Below are 27933 nucleotides of genomic sequence, written 5' to 3' on the forward strand. Positions count from 1 at the left end.
ATCTTCATCTTACAAAATGTTTATAAATTCAGATTTTACGTTTATTTAAATATTATAAATTTGTTTAATATTTTAATGACATACTTTTAACATTGTTCTTTCAACAAACTTATATTCACAAAGGACACTAGTTATTAACAATTTGTACAATTGTTTTTTTTTTTCTAATTAATTAATGTGCTAGCTGTTTTTCAATTTTCACAGGAGAAGCAATAAGTTTATTTTATAGTACTAACTATTCATTGATTATAACACCGTAAAAACAATTAATATAAGGGACGATATAAAATAAAAGTACTCAAAAAGAGTACTGTGAAGCAGAGTAAGTGTATATTTTGAAGACACTTTCCGAGGTTGGAATCAGATTCACCAACGGGTACGCGCATATTGTTTCTGGTTCTGGAGGGAAACATGATACACGTAAGAAATTGGAAATAAAATAAAAATAACAAAAATATATAATAATAAAATAAGTTTCATTCCTCCTAAGGAAGCCTTTTCTTTAAACAATCAATCTTATTTATATTATATTACTTTTTTTCCTAATCCGTAATTTCTTGAATGTGAAAGAAGACAGTATCCTGGTTATAATGCACAGGAAAATTGAAAAATATGTCTTCTTTGCAAAATGTTTAAAAGGTAAATTTTCCCCTCACTATTTATAATAATAATAATAATAATAAGATACCATAATTTAATAACAAAATGGTTTTCTAATTTAGTATCAAATTCATTGTTAAATTTAATGACAAAATACTCTCACAACTTAAAATTAAAACATAGGTAACATGTTTTTTACACACTCAAAGACTAAATTAATTTTTCTGTTAATTGACCACGCCATATACAATTAGGAATCTACGAATGAAAAATACTTTATAAGTTTTCTCCTTTTATATATATATATATATATATATATATATATATATATATATATATATATATATATATATATATATATATATATATATATATATATATTGACAAATAATAATGCACCCTTAAGATTTTGGTTGGTTTTACTCATGATATTTACGGTGTCGAAACTTTGAAAAAAAATTCTTTTATATATGAATTATTTTTTCTAATTAAAAAAAGTTTTCATTTCCTCTTTAAATTTCTTTATCGTAATTTTTTGAATATAAATTTATCAACTCTCATCTATTTAGAAAAAGATAAATGTATTATTATCTGATGGGACACAATAGATAAATGTGTTTTGTTTCATGTGATTAGAGAATATTTTAAAACTGTAAATTAAATCTCAAAATCAAGACTTAATATTTCAAATAAGTTAACAACTTCTAAATAATTAGTTTCTCTTATCTTAAAGTTAAAGTAGATTGTTATAATGTTATTTGTACAACTTTAAAACCTAAAATAGTTCTATCTAAGAAGACTTCAATCAACTATTAGAGTATGATTTTATGATCTCTAACATAGATAAATATCTGTCAATAAAGTCGAAAAGGCAAATGTAAGAGGAAAGTGGTAGAAAATAAACTTACTGAAAAGGAAAAATTAATGTGTTCAAAATGTTTCTTAACTTCTTAAATTCACTATGTATAATTCCATTTTGAAAATGATGAGACATTAAAGGTGAAAATTGAATCAATGAAGAAAAAACAAAAGAGGATGGGAGGGACTACACTTCGTTTAAGAAAACTTTTTTAAACTTAATATAAATAATATAATAATGTATAAATATAATTTTAAAATACATATAAAAATAAAATAAGAAAACTTTGAGAGAGTCGTGACTCCCTTTTATATTAGAATACCAAATAAAATTTTATGAGAACCAAAACATTTATTAAATTTGCAAACATTAATGAAACCTAGTTGATCAAATTTAAAAATATTTTTAAAAAATATATAAAAAGAAAACAAATATTCAAATTAAAATGTATTTTAAATGTTTATTACTTCAATCTTTTAAATTCTAATGAATCTCTTTTTTATACACTAATAAAAGTTATAATACACATCACTTGATTAAAATAACGTAAAAAATAAATAATAAACATAATAATAAAATGTTAACATAGATCTTGTATCTTTTGAATTTCAATATTTGTTGGATGGTGATAAAAGAAATATTCATGATAATTACATTAAATTTTTATATTGTAGTAAATAAAGTTACTTATAAAATTGTAGTGAAAAAAATTATAATATGATCAATAATAAGTTAGAAATAAAAAATAAGTAGATAAAATATATCGAAATAGTATTCTATATGATGAAAATAAATAATAAATAAATATATTAAACAATTAACAAATGTTTGTCTTCTAAACAATTTGAGAGACTATTGAAAGATATCACACAAAGAAAAACAAATGTAAATTAAATGTATGATAAGATCAAAAAATACCTTAGATATCTAAGGAAACTTTTCAAATATCAATATATATACTCGATGGTTGAGAAATAACAAAAATTATTTTAGCGAAACAAAATAGTTTTTCAAATGAAACAAAAATTAATAATAATAAGTAAAGATTTTTTTTTATATTACCTATTGAATGAAAGGTTTATGATATTTAATACTTAAATTGAGAGTATTAAACATTCTCTTGGAAAATGAAAATATTCAATAAATAAGAATATTAAAAAATAATAGAAATATTCAAATGTAAGACATAATTTTTTTTAATTGACATACATCATTTTAACATAATTACATAAAGTTGTGATAAAATAAAAAATATATTGAAGATACGAATGAGTTTCATGACAAACAAAATAATTAAATAAATAAAAAATAGAATATATATATATATATATATATATATATATATATATATATATATATATATATATATATATAAGGTTATTTAATTAATTGTAAGTATTTTAATAATTTAAACGGGAACGAATATTATGACAAAAATATATACATCCTCATATTCATTCCCATATTCGATTCAAAAAGTCGAAAATTTCTTATACCCATGTCTATATTCAGTCATTACAAAATTCTCTCGATATATTTTTGCCACCTATATTTCTAGGTGACACGCAGACCTGATTATTTTAGGAAATAAATAGTTTGGAAAGAAAAAGAAATAAGAAAATAACAAAAGAAAAACAGATAAAAGGTAAAATAAAATTGAGGAAGTTATTTTGTTAGAAGGGAAATGAAAAAAGTGAAAATTAGCCTTTTTGATGATTTATTTGAAAATTAAAATTATTTATTTATTTAGTACTGTGATCTGAAAAAAATAATAAAGATTCCCATGTACTTTCGTACTCAATAATGGGAAAAGAAATTCCAAGAGTCCTTTGTATTTGAGTAGTTCGAGACGAATCGCGATTCTCTTCGTGGACCCCACCATTAATTTAACTTTACATTTCTCCTCTTTAAACTTACCTACTTCTCCATGCTTAGTCCTCTAAAAGAGCGCTGTAAATTTGTTCCAAAAGTGAATGTTAAGTCAACACACATTCTATGCATGTTGACATACAATACGATTTAAATTGCACCCAGTAAAAAAATTTTAAAATGAAACTTACGGTAAACATTGAAAAAATATTAGTAAATTCGTTTTTGAAGGATTCAATATTCCCATTATTGAAAAGTTTAAAGTAAATTGTTTAAAATACTTACTCATTGCAATAATGCAAAACAAATTTTACTAGGTAGGAAGTTTTAAATAATTTAGTTTTGCGGCAGCAGTAGACTTCCAAATTAATAGTACTTTGTACAACTAATAAATGAAACATAAAAGTAATAATATAGAATAAAACAGAAAAAAATGTGACAAAATTTTCCAACTTATCCATCTGTACAAGAAGCGACGAAGCAGAGATTCTTGGATTTTTTTTTTTCTTCTAATCAGCAGCTCAACGCCTCGTACTTGACCGGAATGGAGCGGTTGAATCCCGTTTGCGAGAGCAAGTTTCCAACCACCGCAAGATCGCGGCAAAAGACTCCCTGAAAAACCGCGGGATTGGCGGTGGAGGGAGACGAAACGGTGCACTTTTTGTTTTCCAATTTCTCAAGTTTGGCCTGAGCTTCCAGGGCTTCCAGAACCTTTTTCTTCCTTTGCTTCTCAGCAGCCTCCTCGTCCATTATGGCACCCATCACGTTGGTGTAACCCTTCTGGAGCAGCCGGTAGAGCAAGAGCGACGACATTCTCGCCCTCTCCTTGACGGAATCGAGGTCCCGCTCGTCCGCCAGTTCGCACCGCTCGATGAAGCACATTGCCTTGTCGGGCTTGTGTTTCAGAGACAGAAGCAAATGCGCTCTCTGCAACTCCGAACGACCACAGCCGCGTCGCAAGCCGATGAGACCGTGGTAGTCCACGTTGGAGGTGTCTCCCGAAGCTACCCTCTGTTTCAGTTCCTGCATCTTCGTGGTGAGGGCACAGAGTTTCCCAGGAATTTCTCTGGCGCGCACGTTTTGGCGCTTCCAGGCAGGACCGGCGAGTTTACGGTCGCGCAAGATGGTGTTGTAGAGGAGTTTGAGGTGTTCGAGGTCATGGAGTGAATCTGGGAAGCAACGAATGGATTCCAGAAGAGAGGCTCGGGTTTCCAGAGCTTGGATGCAGGTGGGGTCCAAGGCGAGGGTTCTGTTGCAATCGGCAATTGAATCGGCGATTCGGCCGGCGGACCGGTGAGCAGAGGCCCTGTGCATATAACACTCGGCGAGGAAGGCCTGCGGGGCACCGCGTCGCCCGTCCACGATTTTGGAGAAGTGGCGGATGGCCTCGGAGTGGAGGCCGGCTTCCAGGGCAGCCAGCGCGGCAGCACGGCGCCGGAGGAGGAGCTTTATGTGGGCGAGGAGTTGAGTCACTGCTTCAGACTCCGGGAGTGGGACCCGGGGTGGGCTTGAGTCGCCGGAGAAGAGGGGGTTCGAGAGGGAGAAGCTATCGTCGGACCAGCACACGCTCTCGCGGCGGAATGCGGCGGAGGCTAGGCGTTTACCCGTCTGGAGAAGAACCATTGCGTCTTCCATTAGGCCTAGGTGGCAGCATGCCTTCCCCAGAACCAAGTATCTGTTACAGAAAATAGAATGGAAAAATGTCAAATGAATTTCTAATTCCAATTTTCTCAACTATTTTATATTTACTGAATACATCAATTACATATATACAAAATCATAATAGAAAATATATTCTTAAGAAGGTAAGACAAAATCTAGACGAAATACAAACAATTGAGTACAGTAAAAAATTATCAAGACAGGTCCTTCAACCTTTTCACATCATTTATTTATTTTATTTCACATTATAGAGGACTAATTACAGTTTTTTCTAACACATTCGTAATATTTGTAAATCAAGGAGCGAGACTTTTTCACAAAAACTGTCTAACAGTAAAATATTTTTAAAATAGTTTTTCATCGTTTTATTGTGAAAAATTGTAAAAGAAAGGTGCCGTTGGGTTCCAAAACAACTTAGTTTTAATTATTTTACAGAGGAACAAAGACCAAAAAACAGGTAATGAAAATAACAAAATGAATAAAAAGAAATGAAAACACTAATTAACATTTCAAAGAATTGAAGTTGCAGTGAGTTACTTTACTTTAGAAAGAGAAACTCCCGGAGAGTTGAAATGTAACAAGACTTAAACGCAAAGATTTTAATAATATTATATTAGTATTTTGGGGTTTCCCCATTGTTACGGTGCATTCAATTGAATTGGGTTTTTAAAAGTAGGAGTTAGGAAACATTTCATTATGGCAGGCCAGCTGGCAGGGGCATTTACTCAGACCCCATCCCCGTATGACACCTACTCACAACTCCCATCTCATACAAAACTCAACTCCAATAAAAATAAAAACTCCATTTTAATTTTATATTTTATGATTAAATGCTGTCAAACAATTAATTCTTAATGAAAAAAATTAAAATCCAGGCGCAGTGACAGACTGGAAAACCAATGCAAGACGGGCATACTAAATACTATAATAATGGCAAATGACGTAGTATTTAATCTAATATATTTAAAAAAAATTAAAAAAAGGGAAATACCTCCAATACCCTTCCTTGTCGCAACTTTTACACAGCCCTGCCATAACCTTCTTCTTCAAGTCAGAGACAGAGAAGCACTTGAAGCTCTGATCCGAACCCGAGGTATCAGAGGAGAGTAGCTTCGCGCCCTCCCTAGAGAGTTGTTGCGAAGAACTATCCGAAGAAACCGACTCATCGTTCGCCATTTTCAGGCTCGGGATGTAGTCCTGAAGCATATCCGCTACCTCTTTGAACCTCCGCAGACAGAGCAGAGACCTCGCTCGCAGCTCCAGCGCTTCGTCGAGCCGCGGATAGATCGCCAGAGCCGCGTCGAGAAGGTTGAGCGCCGAAGCGATCTCGCTCTGTTCCTGCGTGGCCATCAGAGTGCGAGCGTCTCTGATGTATTTCTCAACAACCTACAGTAACAGGCGCTTGTTAAGGATCGACGGAGGGAAAAAGAGATTTGTTAATTAAAATGGCGGTGGAAGATTCTTACCTTACGGTTGGTGAGCCACCAGTGCTTTTTTTCTGTGGCATTGAGATAGGGAGTGGTCACGGCCATTGATGGTGCTGTGGCAGAAGATTCAACCCTGGACCGTCAAAATATCAAACACCCTCTCCTTTGGTCCCTTTTCTTTCTTCTCCCACCTGTTAAGGTAGGAGTGTTATCGCTCTCTCTCTCTCTCTCACCGCACCTATAATAAAAGGAAGAGAAATATATAAAGGGGAAGAAGAGAGTTTGAGATAGAAAACTGGGGCAATGGACTAGTGACGCACAAACTAGGGATTCTAGATTCTTTCAACGTTCTTCACATCTTTTACCTTATTTCTCTCTTATTCATTTATTTTTCTTATTACATTATTTATTATATAATAAATACTTTTTTCCCTTTAATAAATGTATAGATCTATCAATTAAACAAAACTATTATTTCCGGTGTGAATTTCAAACTATCAACAAATAAACAACTGTATTTCCTTCTCTTTTATCTGGCTTTCCAAATTTTATTTAACTTTATATACTAACGTCACAGCCTTACAGGTGTAAATACATAATAGTTTCAAATACTAATTAAATATATACGATAACTATACATTTTCATTGATTAAAATAATGTTTCACTCTATATAAATATATAAAAGCGTAAGTAGAGCGCTAACACCTTGCAAAAAAAAATGCCTTGAAAGAGATATTGACAACTTTGACCTTTGTGTAAGAGCTTTCATCCTTTAACATCATAGCTGGCAGCACACACAGATTTAGATTCTCTCACATTACCAATATTGGGACCTCGTTCCAGCTTTATGACTTGCATTTTATTTTTCTTAATAAAATATTATCTTTTTAACCGGTATTTTCAGGACAGTGCTTAAAATTGAAAAAATAAATATTTAATAAAAAAGTATTTTTAACTCTTTGATGAGTGTGGGTTAAGGATATTGGGATAATCACCGTGAAGCATTAAGTCAAATAAATTCTCCCAGAAAATGTAAGCAGAGGGAAACAATTTACAACATTTCCCATAGAAGTTTGGTTTTCATTAATTTCTTATCACCTCAAAAGTCCGGTTCTTTGATAAACTGTTTTTTTTTGCCTACCTCTTTTGTCTAACCCTGGTCATTAACTCGAATAACTCAACATGGGTTGATAATTCAAGAGAAAAGTAGACAAAATAGTATCTTGCCATGTGATTTTTGATTTTGATTTGTGAAATGAGCATTAGTTAGCAATTTTTCATGGTAAAGCAGAGTGTGATGATGGAGTTTTAGATAAGAAACATGGTCAATAAATAAATAATAACCTGTTAGCAATTCACTTTGACATGGACTACTTTAATTTTCTTTTCGCATTGGTGATTATGGTGATTGTGCAACTTTTCAATTTGCCGTAATCACCGAGAAAGAGGTTGTGTCATGTTTTCATAAATGGTAGATATTTTAAGATGGATTTGCATTTTTCATTTCAATAAAAGTTTTACTTTAATTATGAGCCAAGTTTTTTGTAAAATTCGGGTCAACACATAATAGCTAATATTTATTCGGGTCAGACGTGTCTTCGGTTGTATGACAATTTGAATTAAATAAATAAAATAAAATAATAATATTTTACAGTGTTATTTAATTATCTCGTTTTGGCGGTTTATATTTTTCACAATACTAAATTAAAATTATATTAAATATATTTTTATTAGTGGTAATGTATAAACTTTTACCCTGACAATAATATATGATTATTAAACTCTTACGGTTATCTTGTAGTTTAATTTTAACTGGTTTGAAAGTGATATTAAATACAAAGTAATTTACTTTTATATTTTGTGTGTATCAATTATTTTATGCTATTTTTATGTTTAACAGTTAATACTTTACTTTCTACTTAATCAAACAAATAAATCTCATTATTTATAATATCAGTAAAAATAAAAACCAGTGCATAATTTTTACCATGTCTTAAGATACGTTACATTCCTAAGCCTACGGGATAATTTATATATTTATTAGGTAACTCTAGCTGGTGTTAAACGATTTTAAGGCGAATATAACCTATTATTAAATTTTATAGTTTATTTTAATGTATTGACTATTGATAAATCATATTTTGTATTATTAAAGGTTGTATTAACTCGTTTTTTATTATAGTTATGTTAATAGAACTTTTTTTTATGTGTGTAACATGGAATCTTCTACCAAAAAAAGTGTGAAAATAATCGAGAAAAGAAGATGCTTGAAAGAGCTTTGAGCACTTTATGAGAAACACAGTATACTGGGTACAATTAAACAAATTTGTTTCTTAGGAAACAAAACACGACAATGTCGCATTAAATACACTGGTGTATTGTTTTCTGGTGAGAGGATCATGATCAGATCAAACCTAAACACACTAAGTTTAAATTATGCTTTTCTAATTTTAATAAAATTTAAAGCTGGGACATCAAGTTTAGCATGATCATGCTTAAGCCAAAATTAATGAGAAGAATGACCTGTGTTAAAGGGTGATCAATTTTATGAGAAATATTTATTTACCCAGTAAAACTTAACTTAGTATTCAATCCAACACAAGAATCAAGAAGAACTAAAGGTGTAATTGAAGTGACAACCTAGACTTTCCATATGTTAACTGCCTTATATATGACATTTTTAAGAATAGATTTGCTTAGAATGGTGGCAGAATTTAAATGATTCAGAAAATAAGTTCTAATGCAGATAAAAGATGTTAAAATTTGAAAGATAATATGATAACGATATTTAAAGTATTAAATTTTGACAATTTTTTTAATATAAAATGACATTTTTTAAATAGTTTTAAAATATTAAAAATAAAAAAATAAAAAAATAAAAAATTATTAAAAAAATAACACTTAATATTATAAGAAAAAATTATCAAAATTTAATAATAAAAAAATCATCTTCCTGTGATATATGTGTTTTGTTTTTCTGAAAGCACAATTTATATGCAAGAAATATGGTAGATAGCATTGCTTGTGAGGGAAAAAAAAAATTGATGGAAAAGAGTGGCTTGTATCGTAAGCCACGGGAATCATGCTTTTTCTTTGAAGAGGGTTTGCTTTTTATTTCACCCATATGATATTATTAATGAATGCACGTGAATGGGGATAACTAGCCAGATGGGTTTGCCTTAAAGGCTTCCCTAACTTCTGCACTCCGTTCCCTTCCTTTCCAAACCCGTTATAAAATTTTACACTTCCCGTTTGCCACGTCACTCTCTAATGCCAGCCTGTCTCCACGTGGCATTCCACCATTGTGGCCCCACAACCCTTCTCCATTCCATGTGTCTGGATAAGCCTCAGTTCTTGGACTCCACCTTTTTGTTTTTCTATTTCATTCTCTCATTTCTGTCCACTCTTATTATTGCTTTTTCATTTTTCTATTTTTCTTTTTTACTTTTTGTATTATTAATGTAATATGATTGCTGCTTTTATTTTTCAGACGTTATTATTGTTGCATTTTGGCATATTTTATATGATTGCGTGATCAATTATTATTTTAGTCTTCCATATAGCAGTCCAATACATTAAAAAAATGTGTTGTTTTTCTTTTCTTCCTGTGATGATAGTGTTTCTCTCAATCAAATTATTCTAATTGTCAACAACAATGAAAAACTTAACTGACCAATACTTGATATCAAACGGAAAAAACAAATAATCTAAAAATAAATCATAAAGTATACAAGAATTGTAAAAGAGTATCCGTATAAAAAATCATCTAAATTTTCGTGGTATTTAATTTATATTTATTAAGTGTTTCTTAATTTTTAAAAAAGAGATATTAGTTAATTATTTTAAAAATTGAATACTATTTATTATATTATAACTTATTCAATATTTAAACTTTGATTTAGTAAAATAAGTTTACTAAAGAACTATTTAATAAAGTTATCATTCTTTATCAACTAATTTAAATACAATAAATCTATCAAATCATTTATTTAACTGACTATATTTAAAATTTTCATTGTGAATTCGGATTCCCAACTGAAATTCATACTCCTACGGTTTCTGTAGTTGCAAAAGAAAAATATGGGGTAAGAATTGTTACTTTTTGGAAATTTCTTTCTGGTTAAATAAGAAAAAAAAAAAAAAATGAACCTAGTTACGCTTCCTCAAATCTCAACAATGTTAATGTTAACAGCCAACAGCTACAGAAGTGAGGTGTGCCACATTTCAACTTCAATAATATAGTTTGATTTAATTTCTTTATAGTATTTTAAGCACAAGACTGATGAAATTTGAAAAGGTCATCTCTTATTTTCGTATCACATGCCACATTTTGTACTATGATGACGTGGAAAACAAATTTAAATCATGAAAATAATTTGAGTACCACATCTTTCATTGACAAATAATCAAGCTTTCTGTCCAGCAAAAGACGACCCTGAAAGGATTATTTAAAACGAAATCAAGAAAGATGAAGTGTGCATTTTTATTAGCGGATTAGGAAAACATTAATTAACATAATAATTGAGTTTTGGGTTTGACTCAAATATTTTGTGCTAAACCTTTGAACTGTCACACACGTACATACACAGTAACGTAGATGTCCGAAAGGAAAAGTGCACGCAGTCCCTGTGATTGGTGAGAACAGGTGCAGTCGATACTTTTTAAGAATATTGTCATAGAAATGGATGTTCAAAGTTGTGCGTGAAAAATAAGATTAATTTATAATATATAAATAAATTTAAATATTATTTAATAAGTTGATTTTATATAATTATTTGATGTGAGTTAAAATAAAGAAAAGATGAAATTAGAGAAGCAGCATTGGTATTGGTTGTTTTGGGACCATTAATGGGGTGGCCTTGGCAAGGACATAAACTGGGTCTATAATACATATACATAGTTGTTACTCTGCTGTGCTACAACAGCTAAGGAGATCCAGGTAGGAATTGGGGTCCATAATGTGATGAGGATGACATCTTCTGTTTTATTGGTAGAGATTATCAATGGCATGGGATTGGAGGTCCACTTATTTTATGTCATACTTGTGCTTCACCCACTCTTAAAAATTCAATTTTTCTTTTCATTTTCTTCAACTTCCTGTTAGATCCTTTTCCCTTAGACGAGGTAGAGTGAGGGTGTCTGTAATTTTTTTGAATGAGTTTGTTAGTTGGAGTACTTTTGTTTGTTTTGTCCGACAATGACAATAGGTCCTAGAATTCATTCGGAGAATCAATAGTAAAACTACCGATGTAAAGTACCGATTTAAGATTAGTTTTGGTTGAGGTATGACACATGTTGTGTCTTAAGTGTGGAATGACAAGTTTTACAAGATGGCCTGATGTTGTACGCATGGCAGGGTCTATGTTTGTTCTTGGGTACTGTTTGATTGGTGCAACCATTATTGGTGTGTTTCCTTTCCTTTACTTTTGGATCTACCCTTGTTTCGTTTTCATTCTCCTCCTATTATTGCCAATTATTGTTTCTATCCACAACTGAATAGGTAAGGTCCATGGTTCTTGCGCTGCAACTGCATCATATGTCTCGATACCTACAAATTAGTTTCGTTTCTCTCTTTTCCACTATGCATATCATATGCTTGTAAGTGTTGTTGACTTAATGTGGAAAAATATGCCCCCACTAAAAAAAGAAGCTTGGAGAAAATGTTTCTTACATTACTCTTTCATTATTCGATTGCAAGATACCAAAATGTGAATAGGTAGACAATAGATCATGGAGAAGAAAAAGGCTAGTACAAGAACGAATAGTGTGCATGCATTTCTTTTACTTTTTCGCTATTTTTCTTACACTTTGTGGGGTCTATTTATTTTTTTCATTATATAAAAGCTATGCCTATTTCTGTTAAGTTCTTGCCTTCCAAACATGTTGTCGTAAATGAATCGCGATTGTCTTTCTCACCTTCTGAACACAATGTTAATGACCGAAAGATTAGAAGGTTAAGTAATGAACAAATCTTAAGCGATTGTATATTATTCAAACAATTACTTTTAACTTTCAAAATAAATACTATTTCTATTCATAAAAAGAAGGTTAGATATTCCAAATAAATACTATTTCTATTCATACGAAGTGAATTTTCATCCCATTAATAAAATGAAAATTTAGATTCGTATAAGCCTTTTACTTATTCACAGCCACTTTTATTCTTATTCCTATAATTGTATTAGATTGAAATTAAATATAATATATCACCTACCTTGCTAAAAAACATGAAATTATATATAACTGATGGTTAATACTTTCATATTTATTCTCCATAAAAATTAAGAAAAAAAATGGCTGTAATTGTATATTTATGCTAATGGGAAGCACTCCTTTGAATGATAGGTATAAATAATGCGGTTGAATTATATACCTAACTACACTTCATTATAATTTTAAGAAACACTCGTTGTTGTTGGTTCAAGGAGGACAGATTTGATTTATGTGTATTTATGTGTAATTATGTGTAATTCTAATAATGGCCACGGAACATTCTTTTGAATTAGACCATAAATTATACGCTGAACTACTTAATTATTGCTTAGTTACACCAGAAAAACGGCCCAATAGCTGAAATCCAATGAATATTCAAGAATCTAATATTTCTATTTTTCAAAATCATATGTTTATTTTTTATGAGATACTAATGTTCGCGAATTGAGCTGTATGGAAATTCTACAAGTAGGGAAGTTTTTTAAAGTGTTTAATACTTAAACTTAAAATGAATGAAATGAATGATTAAGTAGAAAATATTGTGTGTGAATTTATGTTCAGAACGTGGGTTTATAACATAGTTTGTTAAAGTGATATACCATTTTTTTAAGAATAAAAATGACGGAAACTTAGGATTCCCAGTTTTTCCAGGGTGGCCCTTTATTGCTTATCCTTACGCAATAATAAGATCCTTTACATATAAATATAATGATTGAAGGAATTGCATCCTGAGATGGCAATCTTCGTAATTGCGAATTTAAATATATTGATTAAAGAAATAAGTTGGAGATTAAAGATAAAGAATTCATGGGAAACGCTTTCCGTTCTCAAAGACATGTTTGTACATAGGGAGGCAAAGTGTGACGCACATCACAAAAGATTCTCTCAAACTACCATTCTTGGATAAGGTTTTTCCTCTGTTTCACTTCCACAAAGCCTCTAAAAACTATTTTTATCACTTCAAAAGCTACTTCTTTTCACTCAAAAAATATGCATTAACCTCTCATCAATGCTATAATCTATTTTTCAACGCGTAAAGGCTTCAATATTCTATAATCAAAATCGTTTTTTTTTTTTATTTTTGTTGTTGTGGATATATATTGTTCAAGTTTGAGCATTTATTTGTTTGCCTCGTATTCCTCTGATGGTTATCCATAGTGGTTATCTTTCCAAGGGCTTCTCTGCAAAAACTGAGGGAACCTCTGTGGGATGCACGTGTCTTGTTGATGAAATTTCACGTGGAGATGGTGACCCATGTGTAGTGTAGCTTTCGCTTTGCGAGCCAACAGTAATAATACACTAACATATACATATTGGTATGCATGTGTAGCTTCAATTTCAATGGACTTATGGCCAACAACGCCAGCTTAATAGGGGTGTGATTTCATATCACTCTTATGCTTACCTCAAAAGTTTTTCCAATAATGCATCATCCTCACCAAATTCAAATTCAAATTTTCAGACACACATCATATGCTTCTGCTCATTTTCTTTTTCTTTCTTTTTAAATCCTTTATTTATCTCTCTCACTAATCATTTACTCTTTTTTAAATACAAGCATATTATATGTCTATTAATTCTCTGAATCTGTCAGCTAAACATTATATTAAACTCCATCTCGCTGTTAAACCATGATGAATCGGAGTAATATAAATATAAAACTATCAAATTTAAATCCGTGAATAAAGTTTGACAGGTGGCAGGCATATAGAGAGCGATTCTTCTTCTATCACGTCATACCAGGTTTTTGAAACATGGGAATTAAGGTTTCACTCGGGTCATCAATCAACAAGACACAGATGTAACAAAGTTTTTTAAGGATAAACCTAATATCAAACCGCACTGAAAATTATGGCTAACCACTCCCACAACATTATTAGGAAATCACAGCAAATCCAAAACAACACCAAAGGAGCAATAATGCGTGTATAATGGGATCAGATTCCCAAAGTCAAGAATTTTCTGCAGCACACGTTCCGGTGATAAGAATCAACGGATAAAAATCAAACTATTCAACTTAAAATGTGTTTGCAGAATCAAATATGCGAGTATGAACGTACAAATGGAGGGAATTTCGGAATTTATTTATGGTGTGAATGCTATGAGATTGTTTTGAAAGTGTGAGATGATGAAAAGTCAACATTGAAGATTGGATGGGAAGAAAGAAGCAGGAGGCAAGTGGGGCAATTAAACTAATTTTTGGAGGTGTTGACGTTTGACAATTCTAAGGGTTGGTCCTCATCATGGGTTATTCAGGAAACAAACACTTCCCAATAAGTTAAACATTTTCTGGTAACATAAATTTAACGAGCCTTGTGGGCTCTGTATTAGTCATCCTTCGCAATCTTATGTGTCACAGCTTTTAATTAGGTGCCCCAAAGATAAAACGCTTTTTAACCAGGACCACTGAATTCAACATCAAAAGTAAGTACCTAAGACATGTTATTGGTCTTTTCCTCTTCCAGAGATTGGTACTTAACATATGTGATGGAGGTCTCCCCAATAATTGGAAACATTTTAAGAAATAGAAGCGAAAAAGTAGACACCAAAATATGCAATGCCCCATGGTTTTTTTTTTTTTTTTCTCTTGATTTTCAGCTCCTCGTAGAATGTTATAAGTCAGCCTTTGCGAAAGTTTGTCCTTTGAATAATGACTAGTTGGAGGGTGGAAAAAGAAAGCTCTTGTATTCCCTGTTCATACTTTTTTTTATTTTTTTTATCTATATTCTCTTCAGGCCAATCCCTTCTTATGCTCACCAATTGTTTTGATGGAGCTTTAAGCATAATTGTTAAAGTAGAAACTTGAATTCAAAGTCAAGCATCGTTTTAGAACGTGTATATATATATTTTTGAGTAACATTGTGTTTCCGGAACAAACAATGTTTGGTAAACATAGAAAAAGTTTCACAAGATGAAAAATGAAAAACTGGTGTTGCTTATTGCAGAACTTTTTATTGAGACAGATAGTGATGATATTTTTATTTTTTTTTTCCTTTTTTATTGCACTGCATGGCTATGATATTTAGAAGCTATTTTTGAACAGTGAAAGTCCTTCATTCCGGCTGAATAATACAAACGGAAGCGTGGAATCTGTGACTCCATAACATGGGAACTTGAATTAAATGCTTTACTGTGTTGTATTGGCCTGTTATAAGCTATACGTCAACATCAAGGCCATTTCCAATATCAAAGCATTACGCCATTTTTTTATTGTATTTTTTTCCGCTCAGCTCTTTTTGGCCTACACATGCCAGCTTCTGTCATCAATTTGGATCATTATTGGTTTACATGTCACATGATTGCCTTAATAGTTTTTCTCGCTCTTTAAAATCTAAATGATGGGAGACTCACTTTTTGTTTTTGATATAAGATGGGAGCATCATCGCTTTTTAATGTATGGGAGGCTCATTTTTTGTACCAAGCCAAGTTGCGTTCTGGTTCTTCTTTCCTTATTTGGAAAACCAGTGACCTATTAAACAATTTATATATGTAATTTCCCCAATTTTTATATTTTACAATTAACCAATTGGATGGGTTGTTGATACCATTCAAAATTTGAATACAACGATAATTGAGTGCCGTTAAAATATTTCATAACTTTGTATTATTATCTTTTTAAAATACATTAAGTATCCATATCCCTGATGTGAGGAAAATCTAATTCAGATGGTTAAACATGATAGATGGTAAAAATGAAGTAGAAATGGAAAGGCCAAAGTAGTTTGTGCAAATCATGGTGAAAAAGTTAGCTAGTGCTCATTACCAATCATAGAATTACATTTGGTAAAAGTATAGATGTAAAATGAATGGTAAAGAAAGTAGTGATGGAAGAGAGACAGAAAAATATATTTCCCAACCAAGCCCTGTTACTTTATTGGCTGTGATTGATGAATCAATGTAGTATGTCCGGTCTTGAAAGCCATGTCATATCAACAATTTGAGGTTTGAGTTGATGGTTCATTTGAACCAAAAAACATCATGTATGTAGGAATTCATACTATGATACAATCTATCGTACACTTGAGATTATTTAGTGTGTATATTCTGCATGAGTATGATGGAAAAAAAAAAATCAAGTCTTGATAATTCCAAGTGTTTGTGGGTGAAGTGCGAGAGAGTGTTTAATATCTGCAATGTGAAGAGTGTGAGAGCCCATTGGAATTCTCCGAGTCCCGGAGGTGTCAACGACGCTGAGGAGCTTGCAAACGTGAATGTTGATCCGCACCCGTTGTTGGGCCTTGGGGGGAAGGTGGACTTTGTGGAAGCCCACAAGTTGCTTAAGTGGAGCCCAGTGGCCCTTTCCAGCAGGTGGTGCGGAGAACACTAGCAACGTGTGCGTGCCATCTCTGGATCCAACATTTTTAACGTCCACGTGAAGGCTAACAGAAAGCTTGCCACATCGTGCATGTGTCACTTTAATTGCCTTGTTCGCAATGTTGGAGGAGCTATTCCTGTGACGGTGCCCATCCACGGGAATTGATACCACTTTGGGTGCACTTGCCAATGTGTGAACAAAATGCGTGTAAGACAAACCGTAACCGAATGGATACACCACTGGGCCACTGTAAAATCTGTAGGTTCTTCCTGGGTAACCTTTTCTTTTGCTTGATCGCATTGCCATATTTGTCATTGCCAACTTTTCAACGTACCCTTCTGGGTACCATGTCATAGGTAGCTTGCCTCCTGAAATTTAAATATACCTATTTCATTACCTATCTATTTTCATACAGTTTATGGGCTTTTTCACAAGAGTTAAAAGAAGACAAACCAGGGTTAGATGTTCCAAACAAGATATCTGCAATCGCAGCACCACCGGCTTGGCCCGGATAACCGGCCCACAAAATTCCCTGGATTCTAGGGTCATTCTTTGCGAAAGTTATATCCACAGGCCCACCAGACATTATGACCAAAATCGTTGGGCCCTTGGAGGCAGATGCTACTTGGGACACAAGGTCTTGTTGGTGACCAGGAAGAAGCAGGCCAGCCCTGTCCACAGTTTCAGCCTCCATGGACTGATCCAGGCCCATCACCAGCACAGTTGCATCCGCTTGTTGGGCTGCATTTATAGCTCTCCCGAATTGCTTGTTGTCTCTGCAGGCCACATTTGCACAACCCGGCTCGTGAATAGTCTTGGTATATTTTCCTATTCCCTGCAAAGGGCTGGTGTATCCGCAAGCAATACCTAATAAGAAAGTGAAGAGATGGTTATGTTAAATTGATTTTTAGTTAACAAGATATTTGGGGAATGAAAAGTACCTGCATAGTTTCCGATCATTGTGACAGTGGCATTAGAATTGGGCCCAATAACAGCGAGGGTGCGGTAACGCCTTGTGGAGAGAGGCAAAGAAGGGCCTTTGTTTTTAAGTAGAACAATCCCTTGTGTGGCGGCTTGAAGGGCAAGGTGTTGGTGACTTGGGGTGCACACATCTCTTGGGCCAAGATTGCCATACGGATGGCCCGATGGCTCACCGTCATACATCCCTAACCTCATTTGGACCGTTAACGTGTTCGCCAAGGCCCCATTCACATGGGCTTCAGTTAAGAGGCCTTTTTTGACAGCGTTGTTGGTGTGTTGGGCTAGAAAAGGCCCACAATCCAAATCCAAACCTGCTTTAATGGCATCGGCAGCAGCTTCTTCTGGCGTAGACGTGTAATGTTGGCTATTGTAAAAGACCCCAACGGAGTCACAGTCCGATACAATGTAGCTGAAGCGTAGGGGAAAGCAAAGAGTGAGATTTATTGTTGTGTTAGAGAGAATGAAAGTGTTTGCAGTGTAAGCTTACCCATTAAGACCCCAGAGGCCTCGAACGGTAGTCTTTAGGAGAACGGGATCGGCACAGGTAGGAACGCCGTTAACCTGATTGTAAGAACACATGACACTGGCCACGTTTCCTTCCTTAACGCACATCCTGAATGGGACGTTGAACGTGTCCTTCATATCCTGCTTGCTAACCTCTGCGTTGAAGTGAAAGCGATCCACACCGTTCCAATTATCAAGGTCATAAGCCGTGAAGTGTTTGCAAGAAGCAGCCACCTTCAACCGGTTACCGTCGTTCCCCTGTAATCCCCTCACGTAACTGGCCGCATACTTACCGGCTAGTAATGGATCCTCACCGGGAGTCTCCTGTCCGCGGCCCCACCGTGGGTCTCTGAAAATGTTGACGTTTGGGCTCCAGTATGTAAGCCCACCCGTTCCTCCGTTGTACATTGCTCTTGCTTCGTCGGAGGCCACCTAAGTTACAATTTTTATTAATTATTCAATTACAAAAATATTTTAATCATTTTATTGGTTTGCGTAAGATTCTTCTTCAGCATAAAATTCAAGATAGAGAATTAAATCAATGTCGAACAAATGTTCGCATGCATAGTGCACATAATCATCAATAATACTATATTACTTACTGTTAAATCTTTTTTCCTTTCTTTCATTCACGTTATATTTGTTTAAGGAGAGAAATAAAAACAAAATAAAACAATGGGTCAAAAATACATGATTTTTTAAGATTTTTATATAGTAAAGATAACAAATAAAAGTAAGGCCAATCAACGATTTTGAGAAATTAATAAAAGCAATACAAAATTCTTAAAACAATTATAACAGAAAAACATATTATTAGAAAACTTTGAACAAGATGTTTTCACATCCACCACGCAGTATGAAGTTCGACCATAAGTTTCTAAGGTATTGGTTTTGAGCAACACGGATCAATTTTGATGATATATACACATAATTTAATATTTCAAAATGTATTTACAACATTACAATTTTTAAATAAAAAAAGGTAAAACATCACTTGAATATTAAATATCAAAGAAAAGTTATTGTTTCGACAAATACATTGATTATTTACAAAATAGTCATTAATTTTTCTAATTACAGTACCTTCGGGAAAATATTTGTTAAAATTAAAAATGATAAAGTCCTATTTATATCAAATGTTTCTAAAAAAATATTTAATGGATTGAAAAAAGTTTGTTTCAAAATCTGATTGTACAATTTAATATAAAAAATCGAGGAAACTCATTTCAAATAATTCAAAAATAATTTTTATGATTAGAACGTCTTAAATATTAATCTAAATGTTTTTACTTACCGAATTCAGCTTGTATTACCGGAAAACCGGAAAAGAGCGACGAATTAATGGATGTAAGTATAAAACAAAAGTTGCACTTTCTTTCCAAAAAATAGAAGTCTCACTCACTCCACTTTTCCAATTTTTTGACTAAAGTGACGAGAAAGATAAATGCGATCTCACCATTAATTTTTTTCTCTGCCTTCAATAATTTTCCAGTTCAATCAAATGCAATGAAAGATATATTTGTTAGCTTGTTTCCTGAGCTAACAAATATTTTAAACAAGAATAAATCAGTGGTAACTATTCCATTCTTCTAAGAAAACAGAAGCCATGAAAGAAAAGCTTACCTGTCCAATAGCTTCCCACAAAGAAGCATTGAAAGAAGCAGCGGTGGTGATGACTTGAGGGAAGCTGGTGGCGGCGGGGAACTGGCCGCCAAACTTGGTTCCGGGGCCGACATTTGAGACCCCATGCAGTGCCTCCGACCACCACTCATAGCCTTTGATTCCAAGCCGTGGAACTGCCGCCGCATTGTTCACCAGCAAGCTCACTTTTTCTTCCACCGTCAACCTTCCAATCAGGTCCTTCACCCTCTCCGCTATTGCCGCCGACGCCTTGCAAAAGGGTAAGCCCCTTGTGGCGGCGTTCTTTGGGTCACACGCAAAAGGCTCGCGTGCCTCGCCACCCCAGAGCACTATCAGGAAGAAGAAGAAGAAGATAGTGGTGAGAGGTGAAAAGACTGAAGCCATTGTAGGGAAAGGGAAAATAAAAAGTAGTGGTGGCTTGAGAAGTTATGGGAGGGATGGAACAATGTTTATATATATGTAAGGGAACATCATGGCTTGTTGTTTCAGATAGAAGTTGCTATTAGCTGTTGGATTTTCCATTATCTTTTTACCTTCTTCTTCTTCTTCTTAGGAAATGAAGCAACTTGGCTGGTGAGATTTAATGCAAGTTGGTGACTTCAAAAAAGTTATATCTGTCAATTTGTCAAATTAACAACTGAGAGAATTCATCACCTGCCGTATGTCGGTTTTAAAAACCACATTATAATGCTGTTACTTTCTTATTCTTTACGAAACTGAATTTACCATATTTACCATTGCAATGTTTTTAATAATTGGCTTACAATTGCAACCTCAGAATTCTATTACTTATACCTTATTTTTCACTGAGGTTAGGGTATGGGTCCAACAACATTTGAATGGGCATTGGTGATCCCATTCCTTGGTATTGGTGACCCTATTCCTTGGGTATGGTTGGTCCTACTCTTTAGACATTAATAATTAAACCAAATGTGCAGTGTTAGATATTGCATGGGATTGACTTTCTTTATTTTGGTGGAGACATTTTCAAATGTTTATCTGGCAAGCATAACTTATCTTAGCCAGTAAAATGATTAGGTGGTCCAAAACTTCTTGTTATATCTGGTTCAGATGCCAAACAGAATAAAGAAACAACTTTTCATCACAGAAATTACTAATGCTTATGGCAACTCATGGCAATTGGTAATACCCTTTTTGCTGAAATGTCCCAAACATTGAGAAGATGTTCTACTTTTCTGCTTGGTACCGATATCCATAACAAGTGGATGACTTGGATTGGAGTTTATCAAATTTTACTACCAATGTCAAATCATTGCAAGCTATTGAATCATTCCTGCATGAGTTGTTCGATGGTTTTTGTTTTACTCTTGAGCTGTTAACTTACAAAATGGACAGAACCAGAACTAGGTTGAGTATATCACACACATTTTCAAAGGTGGTTGGTTTAAAAATCAGAAACATGAAAACATAGTGGAGTCCAGTCCAAGAGAAATTACAGATCAAGAAGAAAGTGTAAAGTTAAATTTGAATAAAGTATTGTCCAATTTTAACTTATAAAAGTGCTTGTTGGTTGGGAAAGTAGCTTCCCTTACAAGTGAGGTTCGGATCTGGGACATAGCTCGTGGCTCAAATCTTATCTCATGGCAAACCTAAAGCCACCCAAAATAGTTGATATCTCTAATATCTGGACGGTGACATATATAATTGCATTACCCGGGATATAGAACAAACAAAAAAAAGCAAAGCTAAGCACTATTTTCCGTGTCTTTCTCCCCTTCAATTATATGAACAAGTAGACCTACACAAGGAGAAACAGAGAGAGGGGGAAAACACAATATCCAAAGATCAATTTTAGGTGGGAAACAAGGTTACACATATCACACGCTACGAATTGGGAACATTTTTTAATCATTCATATCTCAACTTTTTCACTTTTTGTGAGGTGAGGTTTTTTCAAATTTAAGTAAGGGGAAGAACATGATCTATATTTTAGATATTTGGATATCGATAATTGGAGTAGCAGCATTGTAGTGTGCAAGTGGATGAACAGAGAATAAACTTTCCACTTGAGTTGCATCGAAGGAACATGAATGAGAAAAGGTTTGCGAGATATTGCTCTTGGGAGGGTGCCCATAATGTGTTGCAGATGTTTTGTCTGTTTCCTTTCATCATTTCGCACTTTTTATTCGTTCTTTTCTTTGCTCCAAATCTACCGATTCATTAGTCAAATGGTTGATACAAAATTTGACCTTTTATTTCTTTTGGCTCCTTATGATTGGGTACATTGGGGCAGAATCGCATGAATAAGAAACACATTACATAGTTAAATCCAACAAATCTATTCATAGTGATTCCTTGAACTTTCTAACTGTATTCCTTGCAGAGACCCAAAGTTCGAAGAAAAAACAAAAGGAATAAAAGGATCATAGAAAACAAACACACAAAAAAGACCATTACCGGGAACTGAAGATCATGACTGTTGTCAGGCGCCGCCCCTGAGTAACTTTTCAGTGTTAGTGCATTCTTAAAAAAGATTATTCAAGAATAGTTTTAAAATTATCACAAATTAATATAAATATCTTTGAGTAATTTTCGGTGAATAATTTACTTTTAGAAGACATCTTGAAACATTTTATAATGAAATATGTTTAGAACAATATTTTTTTTATAGAAACTGAAATTTTAGAAATTATTTTCTTACATTATTATATTATGTTCATGTCTTTGGTCGAGATACGTGTGGACGGGTATCTACAAATAAAATCCACAACGAATAAGAAATTGATATTCACAGATAACGGATACGGGTATTTTTAATACCCGCATGTTAACGGAGCGGGTACGGGTATCATAGTATCCATACATGTGGATACCCGTACTAGCTATACTCTAATTTAAATTAAAAAAATAAAAAAAAAACATGATTAAAATATTAACATATTGATTTTCAATGAATTGTTTTTTTATCAATTATTTTTTTTAAAATTATTCTCTTTGTAAACTGTCATTCAACACAATTTAAATGAGTTATTTGGACTTTGTTTAAAATTTTTGAATGTTATGTATTGTGTTTTATTTGAATTTACGATTAAAATATATTGTTAAATATTTATTTTATTCTTTTTGTAAATATTCGCGGGTACCCGTGGATATCCGTGGACATTAAAAAATTATGCAGGTACCCGCATAATGGATACCCGATGGTATGGATATGGATACAGAGCGAATATTTATCGAGCGGGTAAGATACGGGAGAGCTACTACCCGTCCCGTTAACATCCCTAGACACGTTAGAATTAGTATCGAGTGGTATGCAACCCATCTAGGGATGTCAAAAATTTGCGTCTGTAGACCTATGGATAAAATTTCGTAACGGATAGTTAGTATTTGCAAATATTTATTATTCATGGGTAGCGAGTATTTTAATACCTGCTTATAAACGAGTCAGATGTAGTATCAAACTACCCGTACCCACGAGTGCCCGTTATCCGTAAAAAAATAAAAATAAATTTAATTTGTATTTTATTAAGTTAAATTTAATTCAAATTATATTTTATTAGGTTAAATTTAATTAAAATTAAAATTTAATTTATATTTAACTTAATTTAATTTAATTTATATTATTTTTATAATTTTATTTTAAAAAATTATAAGATATATATCCTTTTTAAATATTTGTGAGTATGCAAGTATCTACGGGTATCCACGGGTTTTAAAAAAAATTTGTAGATACTTTTTAAATGAGTACCCGACAGATAAACTGGTGGATAGCGGGTGAATATATTTTTTGCGAGTCGGGTTGCGAGTAAGTATTATCCATGCTCGACCCGACCCGTTGTCATCCCTAAGCCTACCTAATCAAGATCACACATTTATTAATTATTGTAAATATTCAAGTTATTATCAATATGAATAAAATTTTTATCAAGTATATGAATTTTTGTGAGTAGAGATTTCAAGATCACACGTTTATTAATTATTGTAAATGTTCAAGTTATTATCAAGATGAATAAATTTTTTATCAAGTATATGAAGTTTTGTGAGAAGAGATTTATTAATTAGAATAGATTAATCGAATATGGGTAATCAATTTTAATTTGTTTATAGATTTTTTTCTTATGAGGCAAGCATAACAAAGAGAAAATTTTAGCATACATTTAGCCAACATGATGGTTGAAAGGTTGCCAAACTAATCATATTATTATAGATCATACAATTAAGTGATCTCAATCTTCGATCACAACTTAAAGTTGCAGGTCGAAGGATTGATGATCTTAATCACTCGATCACAATTTAGAGTTGTAAATCCGGTGATCTCAATCATAACTTCAAGTTGTAGATCGAATGATCGACGATCTTAATTATCTGATCACAACACAAGATGATGATCGAATGATCAATGATCTTAATTTTTCGATCACAATATAAGTTGATGATTGAACTAACGACTTAATTATTCCATCACAACACAACTTGTTGATCGAATTTTTGACAATTTTAAACGATTGTTCATGATACAACTCGATGACCCAATTCGTACTTATTCATGTGGTAGTAATATACATTTAATGAGAAAATTATAACATCATTGTTAAGACATTTAAATTACATTTTAATGATCCTAAAGGAGTATCTATTAATAAATATCATGAATATAGACAATAAAAGGGAAATATTGATATTAGAATAATTCTTTAAATAAGGGTGACAATGAAAAAATATGAAAGAAGAGAATGCTCTAACTTACCCGTTTCCATACTTCTTGTGACATCCTAATTAGTAGATAATTCTAATAAATAAAGTATCAAAAAATTATAATAAAATAGAGCAATGACAGAAGCATATCAGAATTAATCTTTTACAGTTATCCAGAATATGAACACAAGTACCATAGGCACAAAAATAAGTCCATAAACATAATTTAAACCTAGAATAGTTTGGCCAAAAGGATTGTTCACAAAGTAAGGAATTTAAAATAAAACAGTTTCAAAAGGGTGCTCAAAGAGCTATAAAAATAAAGCCTAGTCTAAATAGCCGCATCTCCACCATCCTCACGATCACTAGGAGCCTCCACATCTACTCACATCAGCATTGGTGATCATCACAAAAAGGAAAACTAAATAGAACACAAACACAAAGAGAAAGGGTAAGCTGGTGAAAATAATTTTGATATATATAAGCAAGCAGATTACGAGCATGCAATTCATTGAGCACACATAAAGCATGTAATACCATATAGTAAAAGACCCTCTAACTCAATTATTCGGATACATGTAATGAGATCGATGAGATCAGATTCACTTGTTGCTTGCACTTGTGGTGGCTTCTTATGCTCTGTAGAGTCATTGTCAATGAATTTCACCCTACCACGCACAAGGTTAGTCCATGATTATCTAGGGTCATTATCCTGCCAAAGACTAGGACCTCCTGCTACTCTCACCACATTAACCAGTTTACTCTATGTGAGTTTGACTGATTCATTTGAGTGCCAAGATAAATCTTACTTGAATCCTTATTTCATTAGATACATTACAAAAATAAGTAGGCGAGATTACTCTCGCTTAGGCGAAAGTTCCTCGCTCAAGCGACAACTCAAGACAGAGAGTAGGGATGAGTTTATGCTATTCTCACATACAGTGGTGGAGCATTAGTGTAGCAGGGAGGGGCCATGGCCCCCCCAATATTTTTTAATTTTTTTTAAAACTATATATATTATTTTGAAATTTTTAAAAATTTTAAAATTAAAATTATAGATAGTATATTTTAAAAATTGATAGAAATTAAATTATCTCTTTTTATTTCTTTTATAAAATACAACATTTAATGTTAATAAATAATAAAACATAAAATCAAATTTAATAAAAAATAAAAATATTTAGGTTTAATTACTCTTTTGGTCTCTGTTTTCGTCTAAAAATATCAAATTTCGACTAAAAAATTGGAACTAAATTGAGACTAAAAAAACTCGAGGGCTAACTTGACATTTTAGAAACACTAACCAAGTAATTAAATCAAACATTTATTAAGATATTTTTTAATTTTTTTCTGCCATTGCCTTCTTATTTTTTACAAAATTGTACTTATCTCTTACTCTCATTTTTTTTTTTTGAAGAAGAAATGAAGTCAAACAAATAGTCATTATTTTTGCTCTCATTTCTCATTTGTTTCCTTCATTTCTCGAAGAAAAAAAATGTAAGTCTTTCTTGTTTGACTTGATGATGAAATATTAGTTTAATAATTATTAAAATTATTTTTTATCTCATGAGCCTTTTGTATACTCATTTTTTATGATTATAGAAGCAAAAAACAATGTATTATGTGTTTTTTATAATCGATTTTTAATTGTGACTTGATTATAATATATTTTTCTTCTAATAATTATGTCTCCCAGTCTTTTATTAGATTATGGTAAATTATTTTTTAATATATTAAAAAAAATTATATCGATGAACAATAAGATAATAGATTCATTTTGTAAAAGTTATAAAAGGCTCATGAGATAAAAAAAAATTATATGTGAAAAATAAAAACAAGATAAATTATACTTCTTCATTGTTTTATAGAAGCGTAATTCTTTGAAGCATTATACTAATGATCCAATCAAATGATTAAATCATTATATTACTTTGGCCCCTCCAGAACTCTTGGTTAAGATCCGCCACTGCTCACATAGGCAAGAGCTTCTTGTTTGGGCAAAAAACCACTCGCTTAGGCGAGTATAGGAGAAAACCACCTACGCTCACACATGCAAAGCCAAAAAGCAGTGCATAAACAGTCTACAGTCCAATGCAAACATCAATCCAACAACAAAAAACACATGCATGGGTTAAAACAAGTAAATCATCTAAAAAAATTATAAACCCTAGCTTTTCTTACCTCGACAAAAGTTAACACAGCAACAAAAAAAAACCCAGCCCCAACGGAAAGGTACTACATCTCCAGAAACAACTACAGAGTTGAAAAACAAGGCACGGGAAGAGAGAGTGAATCTCCATACAAGAATCGAAGTGGAACTATAGCTCTAGAATAGAAAAACGAAAAGGGAACAAATGTTGGGGATTGACTTACGTGGAGGAAGGAACGTTCCGCTAGCTCGGAGGAGGATCTCTCAAGAGCCCTAGCTCAACTCCTATTTCAGAAAGGGAAGAAAAGAGTGTGAACTATTTTGGTTGAGAAGACAGAATGAAAAGTATGTTAACAACTAAAAGAGGTCCTGAAAAAAATAAGTAGGTTGCACTACAACATTTTGTAGTTTAGACCACACTAAATTAGACAACGGCTAAATAAATGTGGCCTAAACATATAATAAACAACATTTTTATAAATGTTGTATAAATATTATGAAAGTCCATGATTATATAACTGTTGCTTTAAACTATGTAGGCAAAACAAGTAAAAATGTGGTCTAAAAATATAAGTTAGGTCTAAAATCAACTTGAAAAACTGTTGTCAATTGTGAGGATTTTAAGGAACAGATTTAAAAGTGTTGTTGTACTAAAAACCGTTGTCTATTATCTATAGCTACACTCACCTATACCACATCTAAAAAATTGTGGTCTAATCTTTAGACCATAGTTTTTATAATTTACATCACATATTCATATGATTGTCTAAAGTGATTTTTGTTGTAGTGTTGACATTGGACTCTCTAATAAAGTCAGACCCAAACCCAAAAATTTTATAAACAGAACCGAGTTTTACGATTCTTAGCTAGAACAATTTATATTCTTTATTTATGGCTATTACCATGTCCTTCTTTTATATATATATATATATATATATATATATATATATATATATATATATATATATAATTTTATTTATTTATTTATTTATTGATTGTAACATATGTATATAATGAACTTTGACTTCTGCTCTAGGTGTCGATGCAAGTCTTTTC

The 27933-nt window shown here is 32.6% G+C and overlaps 2 protein-coding genes across 2 annotated transcripts; both read right to left on the bottom strand.

Moving 5' to 3' along the window:
• Positions 1–3721: 3721 nt before the first annotated feature.
• LOC114192089 (uncharacterized) lies at positions 3722–6727 on the bottom strand. Its single transcript, XM_028081667.2, has 3 exons — positions 6457–6727; positions 5982–6376; positions 3722–5003 (listed from the first exon to the last, which is right to left on the bottom strand). The coding sequence occupies exons 1-3, from the start codon at positions 6520–6522 to the stop codon at positions 3842–3844; spliced, it is 1623 nt and encodes a 540-aa protein (XP_027937468.2). The 5' UTR covers positions 6523–6727; the 3' UTR covers positions 3722–3841.
• A 9641-nt stretch (positions 6728–16368) lies between these two features.
• Positions 16369–20594, bottom strand: LOC114189782 (putative beta-D-xylosidase 2). Its single transcript, XM_028078468.2, has 5 exons — positions 20055–20594; positions 18415–18863; positions 17888–18336; positions 17400–17813; positions 16369–17314 (listed from the first exon to the last, which is right to left on the bottom strand). The coding sequence occupies exons 1-5, from the start codon at positions 20454–20456 to the stop codon at positions 16704–16706; spliced, it is 2325 nt and encodes a 774-aa protein (XP_027934269.2). The 5' UTR covers positions 20457–20594; the 3' UTR covers positions 16369–16703.
• Between the last annotated feature and the right edge of the window lie 7339 nt (positions 20595–27933).

The sequence above is a fragment of the Vigna unguiculata genome, chromosome 7 (genome assembly GCF_037176805.1).
Source record: "Vigna unguiculata cultivar grain cowpea cultivar isolate G323 ecotype 2 chromosome 7, ASM3717680v1, whole genome shotgun sequence".
In the NCBI taxonomy this organism is placed as follows: domain Eukaryota; kingdom Viridiplantae; phylum Streptophyta; class Magnoliopsida; order Fabales; family Fabaceae; genus Vigna; species Vigna unguiculata.